Source organism: Girardinichthys multiradiatus, chromosome 17, assembly GCF_021462225.1.
Source record: "Girardinichthys multiradiatus isolate DD_20200921_A chromosome 17, DD_fGirMul_XY1, whole genome shotgun sequence".
In the NCBI taxonomy this organism is placed as follows: domain Eukaryota; kingdom Metazoa; phylum Chordata; class Actinopteri; order Cyprinodontiformes; family Goodeidae; genus Girardinichthys; species Girardinichthys multiradiatus.
Window position 1 is genome coordinate 30,524,707 of NC_061809.1, and position 16,461 is coordinate 30,541,167.

The 16,461-nt window shown below is 44.4% G+C and overlaps 2 protein-coding genes across 7 annotated transcripts; one reads left to right on the plus strand and one right to left on the minus strand.

Annotated features, from left to right (window-relative positions):
- Positions 1 to 3,992: 3,992 nt before the first annotated feature.
- ncaph2 (non-SMC condensin II complex, subunit H2) lies at positions 3,993 to 13,279 on the plus strand. Of its 5 annotated transcripts, none has more exons than XM_047389903.1 (21): positions 3,993 to 4,102; positions 6,803 to 6,920; positions 7,066 to 7,167; positions 7,265 to 7,326; positions 7,411 to 7,492; positions 7,583 to 7,639; positions 7,713 to 7,792; positions 7,900 to 8,054; positions 9,212 to 9,327; positions 9,407 to 9,490; positions 9,567 to 9,630; positions 9,701 to 9,802; positions 9,887 to 9,931; positions 10,012 to 10,082; positions 10,967 to 11,060; positions 11,153 to 11,305; positions 11,737 to 11,829; positions 11,920 to 11,969; positions 12,057 to 12,158; positions 12,233 to 12,382; positions 12,921 to 13,279. In XM_047389903.1, exons 2-21 carry the CDS (start codon positions 6,813 to 6,815, stop codon positions 13,047 to 13,049), a joined length of 1,899 nt encoding a protein of 632 aa, XP_047245859.1. In that variant the 5' UTR covers positions 3,993 to 4,102; positions 6,803 to 6,812; the 3' UTR covers positions 13,050 to 13,279. The 5 variants fall into 5 exon arrangements, with proteins under 5 accessions (XP_047245859.1, XP_047245861.1, XP_047245862.1 ...); XM_047389905.1 differs by having other exon boundaries at positions 4,045 to 4,082; XM_047389906.1 differs by lacking the exon at positions 3,993 to 4,102 and adding an exon at positions 6,086 to 6,104.
- On the minus strand, positions 13,264 to 15,162 carry LOC124883053 (protein SCO2 homolog, mitochondrial). Of its 2 annotated transcripts, XM_047389910.1 has the most exons (3): positions 15,036 to 15,133; positions 14,799 to 14,880; positions 13,264 to 14,333 (listed from the first exon to the last, which is right to left on the minus strand). In XM_047389910.1, the coding sequence occupies exon 3, from the start codon at positions 14,319 to 14,321 to the stop codon at positions 13,521 to 13,523; it is 801 nt and encodes a 266-aa protein (XP_047245866.1). In that variant the 5' UTR covers positions 14,322 to 14,333; positions 14,799 to 14,880; positions 15,036 to 15,133; the 3' UTR covers positions 13,264 to 13,520. The 2 variants fall into 2 exon arrangements, with proteins under 2 accessions (XP_047245866.1, XP_047245867.1); XM_047389911.1 differs by lacking the exon at positions 14,799 to 14,880 and having other exon boundaries at positions 15,036 to 15,162.
- Between the last annotated feature and the right edge of the window lie 1,299 nt (positions 15,163 to 16,461).

Genomic DNA, 16,461 nt, shown 5'->3' on the forward strand with positions numbered 1-16,461 from the left:
AGTGTTGAAACCCATGGCTGTATGGTCCCAACAGAACTAATTTAACTCAATGAGATTTTATATTTTCATTTATTTGCACTGCGCAAACACCCCTGCTGCTGTTTTGAGCGCAGATTGTTTGAATCCATCAGTTTCTTTGCTGTTAGCTGCTGAGTCCCGGCAGAAAGATGCACAGTGAGCAGTGTTGGGACTTTTCTCTGCTGCAGTAAAGTCAGAGGCCCCGGGGCCCATTGAGGATCCCAGAAACCTGTTGTCTCATAATGGTTCTGTGCTGATGTTGGAGCACAAAGTGAAAGGTGTTTTCATGATCCACTGCTGCTGTTCCCAGAGGACTGAGCTGGATCAGTAAAAACCAGCGAGCTGTCTCTGACCAGTCACAGCTGCTGCCTGAGAGCTGGAGGAGGGAACTTGATCTGAACAATTAGCCCCCATCTTCACCCAGATCTTCATCAAGTCTCTGGAGCTCTGTGAGATTCTCTTCTGCTTCAAATTTTCCAGCATCGTCCTGGTCCCCAACAAATCCACCATCACAGGATTAAATGACTGCAGGCCTGCTGCTGTGACCTCTGTGGTCCAGGAATGTTCACCAGGATCCTGTTTGTGGACTTCAGCTCCACCTTCAACACCATCAACCCAGACATCCTCCACCAGAAGCTCATCCAGCTCAAAGCCCCAGCCTCCACTTGTCAGTGGATCACCTGCTTCCAGAAGGACCGGCAGCAGCAGGTGAGGCTGGGAAGCATCTTCTCCCTGTACACAAGTGACTGGACCTCAGCGGACCCATCTGTGAAACTCCTGGAGTCTGCACATGACACCACTGTTATTGGACTGGTCCAGGACGGTGATGAGTCTGCATTTAGATAGGAGGTGGATCGGCTGGTACACTGGTGTGGTCAGAACCTCTTGCAACTAAACCCGTTCAGTGAAAATGACGGTAGACTTACAAAGAACACACTGCCTCTCCTCACCATCCTCAACAACACTGTGTCTGCTGTGGACCACTTCCAGTTCCTAGAAACCACCATTTATCGAAACCTCAGATGGAAGTCCAACCTTCCCCAGGAGATGCTGGTCATCTTCTCCACTGCCATCATCCAATCTGTCCTGTCTTCATCCATCTCAGTGTGGTTTGGATCATCCACTAAACAGGACAGGTCCAGACTGCAACGAATAATCAGGTCTGCAGAGAGAATAATCAGGGCTGACCTTCCCTCCATCCAGGACTTATACAGGTCAAGGGTCAGGAGAAGGGCAGCTACTATTGCTGCAAACCCCACACACCCTGCACACAAACTGTTTAGACTTTTACCTTCAGGTGGCGCTACGGAGTCAGTTGCTCCACCTAGGTGGTCTCTCTGATGAACACTAAACAGTCAGAACCCAGATCCATTCTGTCATACTGGGTGTTGTAGTTGGACCAAAGAGCAGAGAAGATCTCGGGAACAAGGCAAGTGAAAGGATTAGTAGAATTTAATTATCTTCACTCACAGACCAGGCAGGCTTGACATGATACTAGGATGACAGGAAACATGGAGCATAAATGACTAGAACCAGGCCAGGACTCAGAGTAACAAAAGGAGATACGGGTAGGAACTAACGCAACAAAGGAACTTAAATACAAACAGCAAATGCAGGGAAAACCAATGAACAACGAGACCAGGTAATGAAGAAAAAATAGAAACATGTGGGGACAGAGGAAGTGAGACTAATTAATACAATCAACACAGAACAGGAAGTAAACAAAGGAGCAGAATGAGTCAAATAAACCAAAACATAAAACATGACACATAACAGGAATATCTCTTTCTTTTTGTACAAACACTGTATATATTTATATTTTCTTTTAATATATTTATACGTATCTTCATTAAGTGGAACCAAAGTCCAATTCCTGTTTGTGTACAAACTGATTGTGATAAACTCCCAGTTTTCCAGCTGAACCTGGCAGGATATGGTCTCCTGAGTGCTTTTTCACTACACATGCAGTGTCCAGCTGCTTCCTTCTTCCTCCCAGCGGCATTAATACCAGCCAGGCTGCTGCTGGAGGGACGAGGCCACAACAGGACGCTGTCATCATCACCACAATCATCACCATCATCTTCAGCAGCATCTTCAACGGCATCTTCAGCCTTGTTGTTTATGAAATCAAAGAAGTTTCTGTTTAATCACAAAGACAGAGGAAGAGTTTATGGCCTCATCAAATCATTTCAGCTTTGCCAGTGTCTCTAACACACACACACACACACACACACACAGAAAGCAGACAATCTTTGTGTTTGAACAGAAGTGTAATGTCTCTGGTCAGACAATCTGATCATGTTTCCATGTGAATCAGATCAGTTCCTCCTTCCTCTGTGCTCTGCTCCGCTCTGAGAACATCTTGATTTGGTTTTTAAAATAAACCTGTGGACCAACAGGCCTAACCCTGATCCTTTAGGTATGTCTGGATCAAAGCACAGCTGCCTTCATCAAAGTTCTGATTACAAGTTAGACTGTGATTTTAATATGGACTGAAGGGATCGAAGAGTCCAGACCTGCAGAACGTCTCTGAATAGCTTATAAGCTTATTAAAAACTGTTAATCTTCTACAAAATAAATAGAAACAACAGATAAAATAATATAAACAAGAGTTATCAAACAAAACAAAAGTTGTAAAATAAAAAAATTCCTAAACAGAAAAAATAGACATTAAATTGCAAGAAAAAAATAAAAATAGATATAAACATACATAATGTGCAAATAATCGTCTTAATTCTGAAACTTTAATGTCAAAATAAAACGATCTTCCTGCATGTTTCTGGGTAAAGACTGCCATCTCGTGGTCACTAGGATGCATCACATTAGACGATTTCCTGATTTAATACGTCTGAAATAGTTATCCCTCCACATTGTTGATCATTTCAATTATTCAGTAAAAACAGTTCTGCTGCCTTTTAGCCCAAGTCTAACACAGAATACCTCCAACAAACTTAATATAAATGTATTTAGTTTGTTTAAAAGGAGAATCCCACACCTGAAAGATAGATTCGCTGAATATTAAATAACTGAGTCATAGTTTTTTTTATAGAACGTTTTTAGAGACAGATGTCTCAAAGTATTTCACAAGAGGGGAAACCCAACATAATACACAGCTGTGTACAATACAGAAACACAATACAATCACACAAACATACGACAAAAACCCAAACTGAAAGCTTCTTGGAATAAAAACGTGTTTAGCTGCTTTTTAAGTGTCAACAGAGTCCAGACTCCATAGATAGACAGCTCATTCCACACTGGGTGCAGCAGATTGGAAATATCACTTTCCTGTAGTTCTGAAGCACTAAAAAGTTCTGATTCGATTACCTCAGACTACAACATAAGGTATCAATATGAATCAGATCTGAATAGGAAGGAGCTCTGAAGGTTATGACTAAACTTTTACATATGAGCTCCTCTGTTTGAACGAGTCAGCCTGGAAACTATCCAGACCCTTCTTACTGAAATACATTTAAAATATTAAATATGTGATAAATATTGTTACAGATCAAGACTTTTCTCCAGTGCTTCTCTCTCTCTCTCTCTCTCTGTATGTGTGTGTGTGTATGTTCCTTTTAGTTGTTGCTGTTTTAAAGAAACAAATTCATCTTGTTATCTTGTTGCTTCTGGAGTTTTACCAACAACCTCTCTAACTTACCTTGCTCTGATTTGAAGTAAATCTAAGCCTTGAAAATCAGGCTACCTGACAAATTCATGATGACATTTTGTGTGTTTTAGTTATTTGTGGGCGACTGGGGTTAAATAAAGTTAATCTTTTAGATTAAAATCGTCGCTGTTTCTGTTTCCAAATTCACTTCTAACCACAAGACTAACAGGTTAAAACTAAAACACTGAAGTCGTGTTATACACCAAAATGCCATTTAATAACATAATTACATTGCATTGGATAATTTTAACAACAAAACAATTACTGACATAGGAACATTTTGTTTCTGTTGGTAATGCAGTGATCCACCACTAGTTGGCGGCACAGGAAACTGCGTAGCTATAAACCGGAGAAGAAGAGATTTGGCGCGGGTAGTTTGAGTGTTAGCTAACGGACAGTAAGTTGGAGCCCTGCTGAGTGAGTTGGTTTTATTAAGATAACCTTAAATACTCAGTTCATTATGAATTGATTAAAACAGAGTAATGTTGTTAATGACGTTGTAGTGAACTGACGTCATTAGACGTCTGTTTTTTTGCTTAAAGCGGCTCGGTTTCTAGATTCAAACCAGATTCCAACCAGACTCTGTTTACATTGTGTCCGTTTTGGGGTTTTTGCTCCACTTTCAGAGAATCTACCCTGGCAGAGGATCAGTGAAGATGTTTTACTGATTAGTGAGGATATCAGATGCGTCCGGCGTAGGATTTATTCATTTTAGTTTTTATTTAAAACGTCAAATGTTTTATGTATATTAAACGGAACATTTTTATGCCGTAACACAGAACCGACCAAGAGTCAAATGAACCCAGTTATGCATGGATAACTCAGCAGATATGTCAGTGGTTATCTGTTAGTCTGGGGAGAAACTTTCCACATTGAAGCAGAATGATGTCCAGAAAAAGATCAGCTGTAGAGTTAAGCGAAATAGATTTAAAACTTCAGTATTGATAAAGTGATGTCAATAACTTTAAATGATTAATTAGAGTGATTATTGTCTCTTTGGCAACACATTTGACACAACAAACACAAATACTGGACTAAAAATAACGTTATTGTCCAATCACATACAGAAGGTGCTGCAGTTACACCACAAACCACGACATAAATGTTCATGATCCAGCTGGGCTCATGTTCTTACATGGATCTTATGGGATGTTTTTCATGATAACATTTTTTTAAATTTCTTTTCATAATTATTTTATTAATCCCAAAGGGAAATTAAATATTGTTGTAGCTCATATTATGAAGGTTTCTTCAAAGAGCCGTTGTAGATGCTGATGACTGTAGGCAGGAAGGATCTCCTGTAGCGCTCCATCTTACAGCAGATCTGAAGAAGCCTCTGACTGAAGACACTCTGTTGCTGTAGGACAGTCTCATGAAGAGGATGCTCAGGGTTCTCCATAATGTTCTTCATTTTATGAAGAATCCGTCTTTCCACAATGATCTCCAGAGGTTCCAGAAGAGTCCCCAGAACAGAACCAGCCTTCTTTATCAGCTTGTTGAGCTTTTTTAATCCCTGGTTCTGATGCTGCTTCCCCAGCAGATGATGGTAGAAGAGATCACACTCTCCACAACAGACTTATAGAAGATATGCAGCATCTTGCTGCAAACACTGAAGGTCCTAAGCTTCCTCAAGAAGTACAGTCTGCTCTGTCCCTTCTTGTAGATGGTTTCACAGTTGCATCTCCACTCTAGTCTGTTGTCCAGGTGAACACCGAGGTATTTGTACTCCTCCACCACCTCCACTTCTTCTCCCATGATAGAAATAGTTTTGAACTTATTTCTGTTTCTCTTAAAATCTACAATCATCTCCTTTGTTTTAGTCACGTTCAAAATGAGATGATTGTTTTCACACCATGCCACAAAGTGGTCCACCACCTTCCTGTACTCAGCTTCTTCTCCATCTCTGATCCACCAACGACTGCAGAATCATCTGAGTATTTCTGCAGATGACAGGAGTCTGTCTGGTCCTGGAAGTCTGAGGTGTACAGAGTGAAAAGGAATGGTGAGAGTACCGTCCCCTGTGGTGCTCCTGTGCTGCTGACTACCTGGTTAGACTCACAACCCTTCAGTCTCACAAACTGTGGTCTGTTTGTCAGGTAGTCTTTGATCCAGGAGATTGTTGAGGCCTCCACCTGAGTCTTCTGGAGTTTCTGACAAAGCAAATCAGGTTGGATTGTATTAAATGTTCTGGAGAAATCAAAGAACATGATCCTCACAGTGCTGCTGGCTTTGTCCAGATGACAGTGGGTTTGTTGAAGCAGGTGTATGATGGCATCTTCAACTCCAACTCCACAGCAAACTGAAGGAGGTCCCGATGGTTTACTGTTTGCTTACTCAGGTGGACCAACAGGAGTCTCTCTAGGACCTTCATGACGTGAGATGTCAGGGCAACAGGTCTATAGTCATTGAGGACTGATGGGTGAGTTTTCTTTGGAACTCTGTTCTTAGGGTGTAGACTAGTGGAGTCCAAACATTTTGTGCTGCGTTCTAAAATCACCAAGTTTAGAGCGCTCAGGGGCCAGAAGTAGTTTTTTCCAATTAAATGTCAAATAATTTCCTTAGAAGTTCTTTTCTTTTTTACCTCCTGAGCAATAAATTAAACATTTAATATTTAAATGAATACAAAAGTAGAAAAAAACAAAATATTGTTCAGAAAAACAAAGTTTCAGGGTTTTTATTGGTCTAGAAAATGGTTTTAGTTTCTTTCCAGGAACCTTCTTCAAAAAGCTTTGCTGTATTTAGCTGGGTCCAATGAATCGGGTTCTGAATGAAAAACGGCTCGATGGTTGTGGGCTTTCTATGATACTAAAAGAAAAACATTTTCCATTTAGGAATTTATCATTCAAATTCTCAGCCTAAATAGTTAAACAGCGACATCAGGTCCATTTGCTGGAGGGCCACGCTGGGACCGTTCTGGACCTGCGGTGGGGGTGGCCACACAAAATTATTCCAAGGGCTGCCCTTCGGACGCACCTGCTGTAGACACACATGAAGAAGTAGGATGTTTGTTTTGTCCAGCTTCCGGGTCTGGGTCCGTATGAAAACCTGTTTCTGGACAGACTGGAAAACGGAGCGGAACCGTGTTGACCGGAGCTGATCTGTCCGTTTCTCCTTCAGTTCCCACATCATGGAGTCCACAGAGAGCCGGTATGCCCACCTGCTGCAGCCAATCAGAGAGCTCACCAAGAACTGGGAGATCGATGTGGCGTCTGAGCTGAACGACTACCTGGAGGAGGTAAACTTCAGCCATGTTAGGACAATGTAGACTCTGTTTCAGGTGAACCTCTAGCGACTCGGGCTGATGTTCGTCTAAAGCGACAGCGAAGCGTTTTAAAGCTTTAAGAAGCTCCAGCCTCACTCAGTCATCCATCTGCTTACAGCTGGACGAGATGTGCATCACCTTGGATGGAGGAAAAACCAGACTGAACTTTGCAGAAGCTGCCCTGCTCATTCAGGGATCCACCTGCATATACAGCAAGAAGGTAGGTGATGGAGCTGGGTGAGGAGGGTGGAGTCATGCTGGGATGTCAGCGCGTTGGGTGAGGTCTAGATGTGTCTTCCTGACTCTGGTTGTTTCAGGTGGAGCTGCTTCACACCCTTGTGTACCAAACGCTGCAGTACATCAACAACAAGAGCAAGAAGTGAGCCTCATCCTCAGCCATCAGTGGGTAGAGTTGGGTCAGAAATGGTCTCATGGTTCAGGTTCTGTTCTGGTCTCTTTACAGACGGAGCAAAGAGGCGGCGGAGGCTCTGCACGGAGCTGCAGGAGCTACACAGATGAGTCATGATGCTGAGGATGTGGATGAGGTGAGAACAGGAAGCTTACGCTATGTTTACTTTGGTAGTTTGTTTAAGGCATTCTGGGTAACGTAGTCACTGTGTCTGTGTTTGCTTAAGTTCACTCCTCTGGAGACGGAGGTGTGTGAAACCTTCCTGAAGTCTGACCTCGACACGGTGAGTTTCTGTCCCTCAGAAAGTCAGAGTGAAACTGCAGGTTCTTCTCACCGACTCACTTGTTTCCTTTCAGATCGTCAACGTGGTTCCTCTTCCTCCAGAATCTTTGATTCCTCCTGAAACCCACGAGAAGAACAAGCTGCCACTCATCAGGTTTGTGTCCTCCCTTTCTGCCATGCTGTCTTTACCTGATGTCCTCATATGTCCCTCTTCTCTAAGAAAATGTCCTCAACGCTGACCCCTCTGCTCTGACTGATTAGTGTGAAGGGTGAGGTGGTGTGCAGCCAGAAGGACTTCAGGATCAACCTGTTCATCCCAGGGCAGGAGGACCTGATCCTGCTCATGTCAAAATCAGCTGCAGCTTCCAGGTTCCTGCTGGATCAGAATCTCGAACCCATTGAGATGGAGCTTCCAGGTCTGTGTGTTCTCCTCTACCTCATCGGGAATTTTGCTTCCTGTTAAAGGGTTTCAGACCTCAGTTCTTCAGAGTTGAAGGATGTTAGGTATTAATTAATCAACTCAGAGGCAAGAACGATACAGAGTCAGATTTACTTACAGCTCACTTTACAGTACAGACTACAAAGTGTTGGCACCCCTCTCTCTTTATTTATACATGCTGGTTCACACATGGTTCAACAAACATTTAGTGTGTGTGTGTGTGTGTGTGTGTGTGTGTGTGTGTGTGTGTGTGTGTGTGTGTGTGTGTGGTCAGAAAGGTTAGGGTTCATGTGTCTTGATTTCAAACAGAGAGAGGGAGTGATGACTCGGTACCAGTCTCTAGATTTTGCTGATAAAAGCATAACTCATTCCTCTCCCCATCTCTCTTTCTGTGACATGTAAGGAGGGAAAGACACTTAGAGAAGACATGAGTGATAAACAATACAAAAGTTTTCAAACCCTAACAAAGGAGCAGTAAAATAAAGCTGAGGAGGTGATATGTAGGCCACATTAAAATCCTCAGAGCAAACAGGGACAGACTACCAATCCCAAACTGGGAGCTGAAGGCTCTGAATGTGGATTTACTGGTGGAGGGGAGCGGGATGTGAGAAGGTTTCTCTGTTCCTCGGATTAGAAGGAGAAAGTCAGAACTCTGCAGAAATGGGAAGTCTTCCTGGAAGATCAGTGTAACTCTGGCTGTAGCTGTCTGCGTTGTAGGGTAGGTGCCTTCTCTCTGTAACCATGGCAACAGATCCACATTAAAGACAGATCCTGGTCCAGATGGTTTTCCATAGTTTACTGGGAATATCCAGGACTGTTAGGGTTCCAACAGGATCTACAACATGCTAACATGACCTTGGTCTTGTGTGATGAGCGGGGGATTGGACCAGGAGATGTTTGAGGATGTTTGGAGGTCAGAGGTCAACCAAAATCTGCAGAAAGGAACACAAGCAGAACTTTGGAAGCAGTTCCAGTGGCTACGGGATATAATGCGTCGTGCTGCTGCCTCAGTTTCTGTGCTTTGAAACCTTCCAAAGCTAGATTGAAGCAGCGCCTCCTGGTGGTTGGAGGACTCTGATTTGTTAGTTTTCTCCTGAAGCATTTCAGTGACTTCATGTTTCCTCCCTCCTGCAGCGGAAGCAGCATCCACCATTCCTCCTGATGACGCTGCAGAGAACTTCCTTCCCATCAACGAGGACATGGATCTGGACCAGGATCCAGAGGAACACATCGAGCGGCAGCAAGTCTCAGTATTGACATCCTCCTAAACCCTCCGTCTGTTTCTGACCCACTGCATGATTCACAGCTTCTAATGAGGTTCTGTTTTAGTCCCAGGCTCAGAGTGAAGGGCGGATGATCCGAGAGAGACGGGATTTGGAAGTGGAGAAGCAGAATGAGATGATTCCAGCTGCTGTGAGACCTTTATAACTGAAACCTGCTCCATGTTTGCTCCACAGCTGCAGGCTCAATCAACTGTTCTGTATTTCAGGTGGAGACCTGGACTCTACATGACCCGTACTCTGTCAACGGAGAGGATAAACCCTTCAAACCAGGTGAGCTTAGGAGAGTTCCAGGTTTCTTCTGTTTCCCATCAGCTCTGACAGAGTTCTGCCTCCTCTGCAGGGAAGTGCTACAAAGTTCCCAACGGTCTGGATGATGGAGGGAAGAGGAAAAGGAGACGACCAGCGCTCCTTCAGGACTTCAGGACCTGGTTCAGCGGAACCTGTGAGTTTTACGTTCTGTGCTTCTTCACTCAGCTTGATTTCTTCTGGAAAGTCCTCATGTCTCATGCCTCTTTCTGCGTTCCAGTCGATCCCCCGGAGCCGAAGCTGAAAGTCGGACCAACGTTCCCAGGTAGGCTGCTTGTTTCTGAGACACAGAACCATCATTTAAGGTTTGGTTGGAGCTAGAACTGAACCTTTGTGATGTTTCAGACCTGAACTACATCTACCTGAGCTTCATAAAGGACAAAGTGAAGAAGCAGAAGAGGATCTGCAGGCGAGCGGTGAGTTCAGTCTTCCTCTTGTGGATCATCCAAGCTGCAGTAAGTGGCTGTAGTTCTCCTGAATGGACTGACTTGAATTGTGGGAGGAGCTGTACTGATTGTTACTGATCTGCTGGTGGTTCCTCCAGACTGTCTGAAACGCAGCGGCTGGTTTCCTGTCAGGAAAATATTGGCATGAAGTAACCGGACCTGTTCTGGTCTCTCTGCACTGGTTTCCAGTCCATTTCAGGATCGGTTTTGAAGTTTTTGACATGTTTGTAACCAGTTTGAACGATACTGTACCTTCTGGACAAGCTGGAGGCTTGGAGGAGAGGCCTGGCTGGTCCCAGCATGAAGTGGGTTACAGTAATCTAGACGCGCTGTGATAAATGCAAGGATTATTATCTGCAGATCATGATTTGACAAGATTGGTTTTAGTTTCGCCACCTGATGTAGCTGAAAGAAACTTTTCTGCAAGACACTTCTGACCTGAGACCTGAATGCAGCGCTACACCTAGACTTGTAACCTGCTGCTTTTCAAGTGGCTCCAGATCACCAAGTTTTAGAGGAGAGGTGCATGAATAAACTCACCTCGGTTTTCTTGTCATTAAAGCTCAGAAAGTTTATGGCCATCCATGATTTGATATCGTCAAAGAGCTTCAGGAGAGGCTGGATGGAGCATGGGCTGTTTGGCTTTATATGGAGGTAGATCTGGCGGTCAACTGTAAACCAATGAAAGGAGATGTCATGATTTCTCAGGAGAGGACAGACCTGGTGGAGCAGGACATCAGAGCTTTTATTATGAACGAGCCATTTAAGAGAAACAGAGTTTTAAAATGTTTCTGGTGAGTTTGTTTTCTTGTGACTGAGCAGCCGTTCCTCTTTGTTCTTGATCTATTTTAAAGGGCGTGGTGATGTCAGAGGAGGAGCTCCGGAGGACCTTCCTACAGCCAGAAGAGGTTGAGCCTGTGGATGAGTTCAGACATGCTGAGCTGTCGGGTCAGTTTATCTTCTGTCAGAGCTTCTTGAATGCTCCCACACATCAGACGCCTTTCTTCATCCCTCCACGGACTGATGCCTCTCTGATTCAGTTCATCCGCTCAGGTTTCTCCTCCTGCTTGGAGCTAAGAACTCTGACCCAGTGACACCAGTCAGAAGTTGCTTTGTGTTGATGCTGCGTTCACTGACCTCAGCTCAGATCTGTCCTGGGACTTCACTGAATGCTTCATGGTGTGGAGCTCAAGGTGGGGTTCTTTGTCTCCTCATCATGATGCATTCACTGAACCTCAGAAAGAGGACGTCCCAGCACTCCCTTCTGAACCTCGGAGTGGAGGGTTGTCTGATTCAATTCAGTTTATTTAATTCACAACACATGTCGTCTCAAGGTTCTTCACAACAGTCAGGTTCATACATTCCTATTAATCGTAACCATTGAACAGTTCAGTCAGATTCAGTTATTTATTCAAATTGGATAAAAAGTTTTTCTATCTAAGGAAACCCAGCAGATTGCATCCAGTCAGAGACTTGCAGCATTCACTCCTTAATGGATGTAGCTCCTTTAGTCGTTTCATCTAGAAAGAAAGAACAGATAAACTCTGATATCGTCTGATCTTAGATGTTACCAGCGGTGGGTGGGTTGGTTCCTCTGATTGAAGCTGACATTCCTCTTAAAAAGGTGGAGATGACGACAGCTCGGACATTGAACACGATGGGCTTCCTGACGACATTCCTCCAGAGATTACTGGAGGACCGGACTTCATCTCTCCTGGTAAAACGCGCTCAGATCTAATGTAGGTGAACAGAAGAAGTGAGATGTTCCTCAGGGACCTGTTTTTCTCCTTCTGTTGTTTGTCCTCAGAGGCTCAGAGGGATGATCTGACATATGAAGAGCTCGTGCAGCTCCGGGTCGTAAGTCATCCATAACTTCTTTTATCTGGTCCGGATCAGCTTTCTAAATGGGAATGTTATACCATGGTGTGTCTGTGCTGCCTTCAGGAGCAGCTGCTGGTGCACAGTCTGGGTTACACCCAGGAGACTGCTCTGTCCCGCAGAGTCAAGGACTGGGAGGACAAGATCCAGCCTCAACTGGTGCTGCAGGTCAGACTGGTACTGGGAGTGTCCCACAATGTTCCCAGTTTCCACCTGAAGGTCATGACTCATTTGTTTTCCAGGAGGAACGTCCACCGTTTGATATCCACGACTATGGAGGGAGGATCGTCAGAAACCTGAGCAGCGTTGGCTGCCGAAGGTCGTTCGCTTCCATCGTTCGTGGTTTGGACAACTTCGAGGCCTGCAAGTACCTGCTGGCTTCTCTGCAGCTGGTAAACCTCTGACCTGTTCTCTCTGACAGCATTACAGTCAGATCTTCTCCAGGATCTCCATCACAGAGCTCAGGATGTGTCCTGCTGGGTTTTTATGGCTGCTTATTGATATTTATGTTCAGTGAAGGATAAATCATTCATTATTTATAGAGCCACGAGTTTTATTTGTTATATAATCATGTTGTTCAAGAGAAACTGGAGGACTGTTAGAAGCTGATAGTAAATCTCAGATTGTCTCAAAACATGAGACTAAGGCTGAGTCCCATTTCTCTCCTTGCTGCTCACTCTTGGTCAGTAACGGGTGGGGGTGGGGTAAACAGGAAGTCAGTGCCACGGCATAATATGTCTCATTAAAGTATTTCCATACCAGCAACTATCTTTGACCGCCAACAGGATGAATTCTATAGATCACTGCTTCAGTTAGACTTTACTGAGGTAAAAGGTCATGTTGATCCAGAAGGGAGAAGAAACAGCAGTGATGTTCCACAGTCACATCATGCATTCCTTCTCCAAACTGTGTTTCTGTCGCCCCCTGCAGGCCAACGACTTCACGGTGGAGATCGACAGCGCTGCAGGTCTGGAGGACAGCCTGGACACCATGAGCCTGACCCTGCTCAGCACCCACAGAGCAACAGATCGGTTCAAGACTCTGACGACTTCCAGCTGAACGGACAGTTGGTCCGGTCCTGATTGTTGCGTGAACTCTGGCTGTCCACATCCGTCCCTTCTAATAAAGGCATTCCTGATAAAACCTCACCTGTGGAAGTTCTTGTTCCAGGTGTTGGTTCCTTCAGCTGAATGAGCTTTAACCTGAAATGTGTCTCCAACACACAGAACATCTTCCCTTCTGTTTTCGGTCAAATTTAATAAAATATTCAGACTTTTTGCAAACAGGAATCATTTTATTGGACTGGAAAATTCAGTTTGTCCAAAAACACAAAAGAAGCTGAATGTTTTTATTCAATCTGATCCTCAAAGTAAACATGTTCATTAACACGTGTATGTTTGAAACAACGAAAGACCTGCTGAGGAGTGCTAATGGTGGCTGCAGAACCATCCTCCTGTTGCTGCCCGTGAATGTGTGCAGTTCTGGGTAGTCCGAGGAAGATTTGACGTTTCTAGTTGGAGAACTTTGTCTCTACAGTCTGACATAGTTCTTGACGTGGTTCCTGATGCTCTCCACAATATGCTCCTGGCTCTTCATCCTGTTGTAATAATCCAGGAACAGTCCATCCGGACTCACCAGGTAGATCAGAATGGTGTGGTCCACAATGTAGTCTCCATCCTCGTCTTTGGGTCCAGGGCTGGCGTACACCCTGTAATCCTGACCCGCATGCTTCACCTCCTCCGGGGTTCCCGTCAGTCCGATTAGCCGGGGGTGAAAGTCTCTAACGTAGCGGGCCAGCGCCGCAACGTCATCCCTCTCCGGGTCCACAGTGATGAAGAGCGGCTGGATGGGTGGTAGGGAGGGGTCCTGGTCCAGAGCGGACACCACGGCGCTTAGCTTGTCCAGCTCGTCAGGACAGATGTCGGGACAATGCGTGAAGCCAAAATACATCAGGACCCAGCTCCCCAGAAAATCCTGCTTGGCCCGGCGTCGGCCCATGTGGTCCAGCAGGCTGAAGGTCCCTTGACCTAGAGCCACCTTCTTGAGCTGGTCCACGCGCTGCTGCCGGTGCCTCTGCTGCTTCTCAGAGTCCACATACCACCACACCCCCATCAGACCTCCACCGAACAACAAAGTGACCGCCAGCCGGGTCCGTAACTTCAGTCTTGCCTGAGAGGTCGACGAGTCCGGAGCCCGGGAGAAGGACCGGGTCAGAGTCTGCTGAGAAAGTTGTCCATTCAGACCAAACGGAGACTGGCCTGTTCTCTGGAGACGCAGCAAGACTCCTCCTCCTGCATGGAGATGGTTGAGGATGTACCTCATTCCCGACATGGCTGACTGCCACTGCAACAAAGAGAACATGTGACACTTCCAACACTTCCCAGGTCAAAGGCTGTGAGAGGAAATGTACCTAAAGCATCCATCTCACCAGGAAATGTTAGTAATTGCTGATAAATGATCAAACCTATACAAATGTAGCGGATGCTGGTGTTTTCTATTGTAAAGAACTGACTGGTTGAATTAGAGTTCATGTAGCCTAAACATTTCCAGATGATTGATGATGAAAACTTATTGCAACATCTTTGATGTTTTAATGGAATTACCAGAATTAGATGCAAAACTCTTTTAAACTATATTAAAGATTCAAGTATTTATAATATATTGTTATCATGAAGCTCCATTAGCTGATTTCAATTGATGAGGGGGTGGAGTTTGACCTGACCAACATGGCGACGATGTAGGGAGCAACTTTGCGCCCCCCAGCGGTCAGACACCAATACTGCTAGAGCCGGCTGTGTTGTAACTGACCTCAACAGAATTCTGCAACCGAACCGGGGTTATGCTTCAGCTCAGTGGGCCCAGCGGTTACAGAACCAGACAGCCAGCTGGACTGAAGGGGGTTACACACAGAGCATAAACACCAGCTAGCTGGAGGTTAGCGTGAAGCTAACAACACCCAGTCCGTCAGGGCTACAGTTAGCATCCTGAGCTAACAGCTTTAAACAAGCTTTGATGGTTCCTGTCAGAACAAACTTGCTCGCTCACCTGATCAATCCAGAACCACCAGCCTTCGCTGCCGCTCACATATGATAAAAACACATTATTGCGTTTTCCACCCGGACCAGAAACACCGCCGGACTGCCTGCTGCTGATTGGTCAGTTTAAAAAGCACAACACACCCAGTGAAAACAATAATAATAAATTATCCCAGAGAGCTGAGATATTTTTCCCCTAAGGTTCCGATCCAGAATCATTTCATCATGAAAACAAAATGTAATGAAATGGACCACAGGCCAGTTTAACCAAAACAAAATGAATTATGTGAAATTTGATAGAGAGGTGAAACAGAAAAGATGATTATTTTTAACCTTTTATTATAACAAGTAAACTGATGGAAATAAAGTATTTCTATTTATTATTCATTTAGTTTAACTACTTTTTAATATTAAGGCTTTAGGATGGCACAAGATGAATGAGTGGAGATGAAATCTATTTTTTTTCTGACATTACATTTTTCAGTTAGAGAATGGTTATATGAGGGATTAGTTTCTCCTGAAAGATGACTGGGAATAATTCCTTCTGACCATTTCTGTTTACTGTTTAAAGAAATGATTCCTAGAATCACCAGCAGAGCCAGAGTTGAGATTATCACAGAACAGCTGCATCAATGATAGCTCCTCTGCAATGTTCTCCCAGGTCCTCTCACCAGCACCCAGTCTGCCCTCAGCTTCTGCTGATGACCTTGAAAATAAATTTAGTCTGAATATTGTGGAGCTTCTGGATGAAATTGACCCAATAAAGACCAAAGTTCTGTCTAGAGCCAAAAAGTCGCCATGGTGAAATGCTCCTACAGGTGGAGCTCAGAAAACTAAGTGAATCCCTGTGGAGAAAAACAAAGCTTCAGGTTCACTTTGACTTCTGTAAAGAAAGTCTTCATGTATTTAATCAGGAGTTAAACAGAACCAGGCAGTTCTTTGTTTCTGATGTTATCAGACTAATAACTTTATTTCCTGTTGTTGACTCTGGTCCAACAAGACCGGCAGTATGTGTCTCACCCTCTGATAGCCTCATAAATACCTGTCTGCAACTTCTTCTGGGGTTTAACTTGGTGGATGGTACCGTAACATTGTCATCTGATCTGCATACAATCATCTACAGGGTAAACCATTAACCTACATCCTGAATGTTCCGGTTAACTGGAAAAATAAATCCCACCTCTAAACAAATGAGATGTTAAACAGCAAACGCCAGTCTGCTGTAGAATGATCCATTGTATGATGAGCAGTCAGAAACCTGACGTTGTCATGGAAACACTCATGGGTCCATAGTTACAAGACAAAAAAGGATACCCATCTGTCTTTCAGGATAACTGTGTCCGTTCCATACACACCTTCAGCGAATTAAGACATGCATGTATAACTGGGGTTTGGAGTTCATACAGAACTGGGTTCACATTTCAAACTGGGCTACA

Coding starts and splice junctions, on each gene's coding strand:
- ncaph2 (XM_047389902.1), top strand. Junction 11,830..11,919: donor ACCGGACTTCATCTCTCCTG/GTAAAACGCGCT, acceptor GTTTGTCCTCAG/AGGCTCAGAGGGATGATCTG. Junction 12,383..12,920: donor TGCTGGCTTCTCTGCAGCTG/GTAAACCTCTGA, acceptor CGCCCCCTGCAG/GCCAACGACTTCACGGTGGA.
- LOC124883053 (XM_047389911.1), bottom strand. CDS start 14,321: ATGTCGGGAATGAGGTACATCCTCAACCATCTCCATGCAGGAGGAGGA.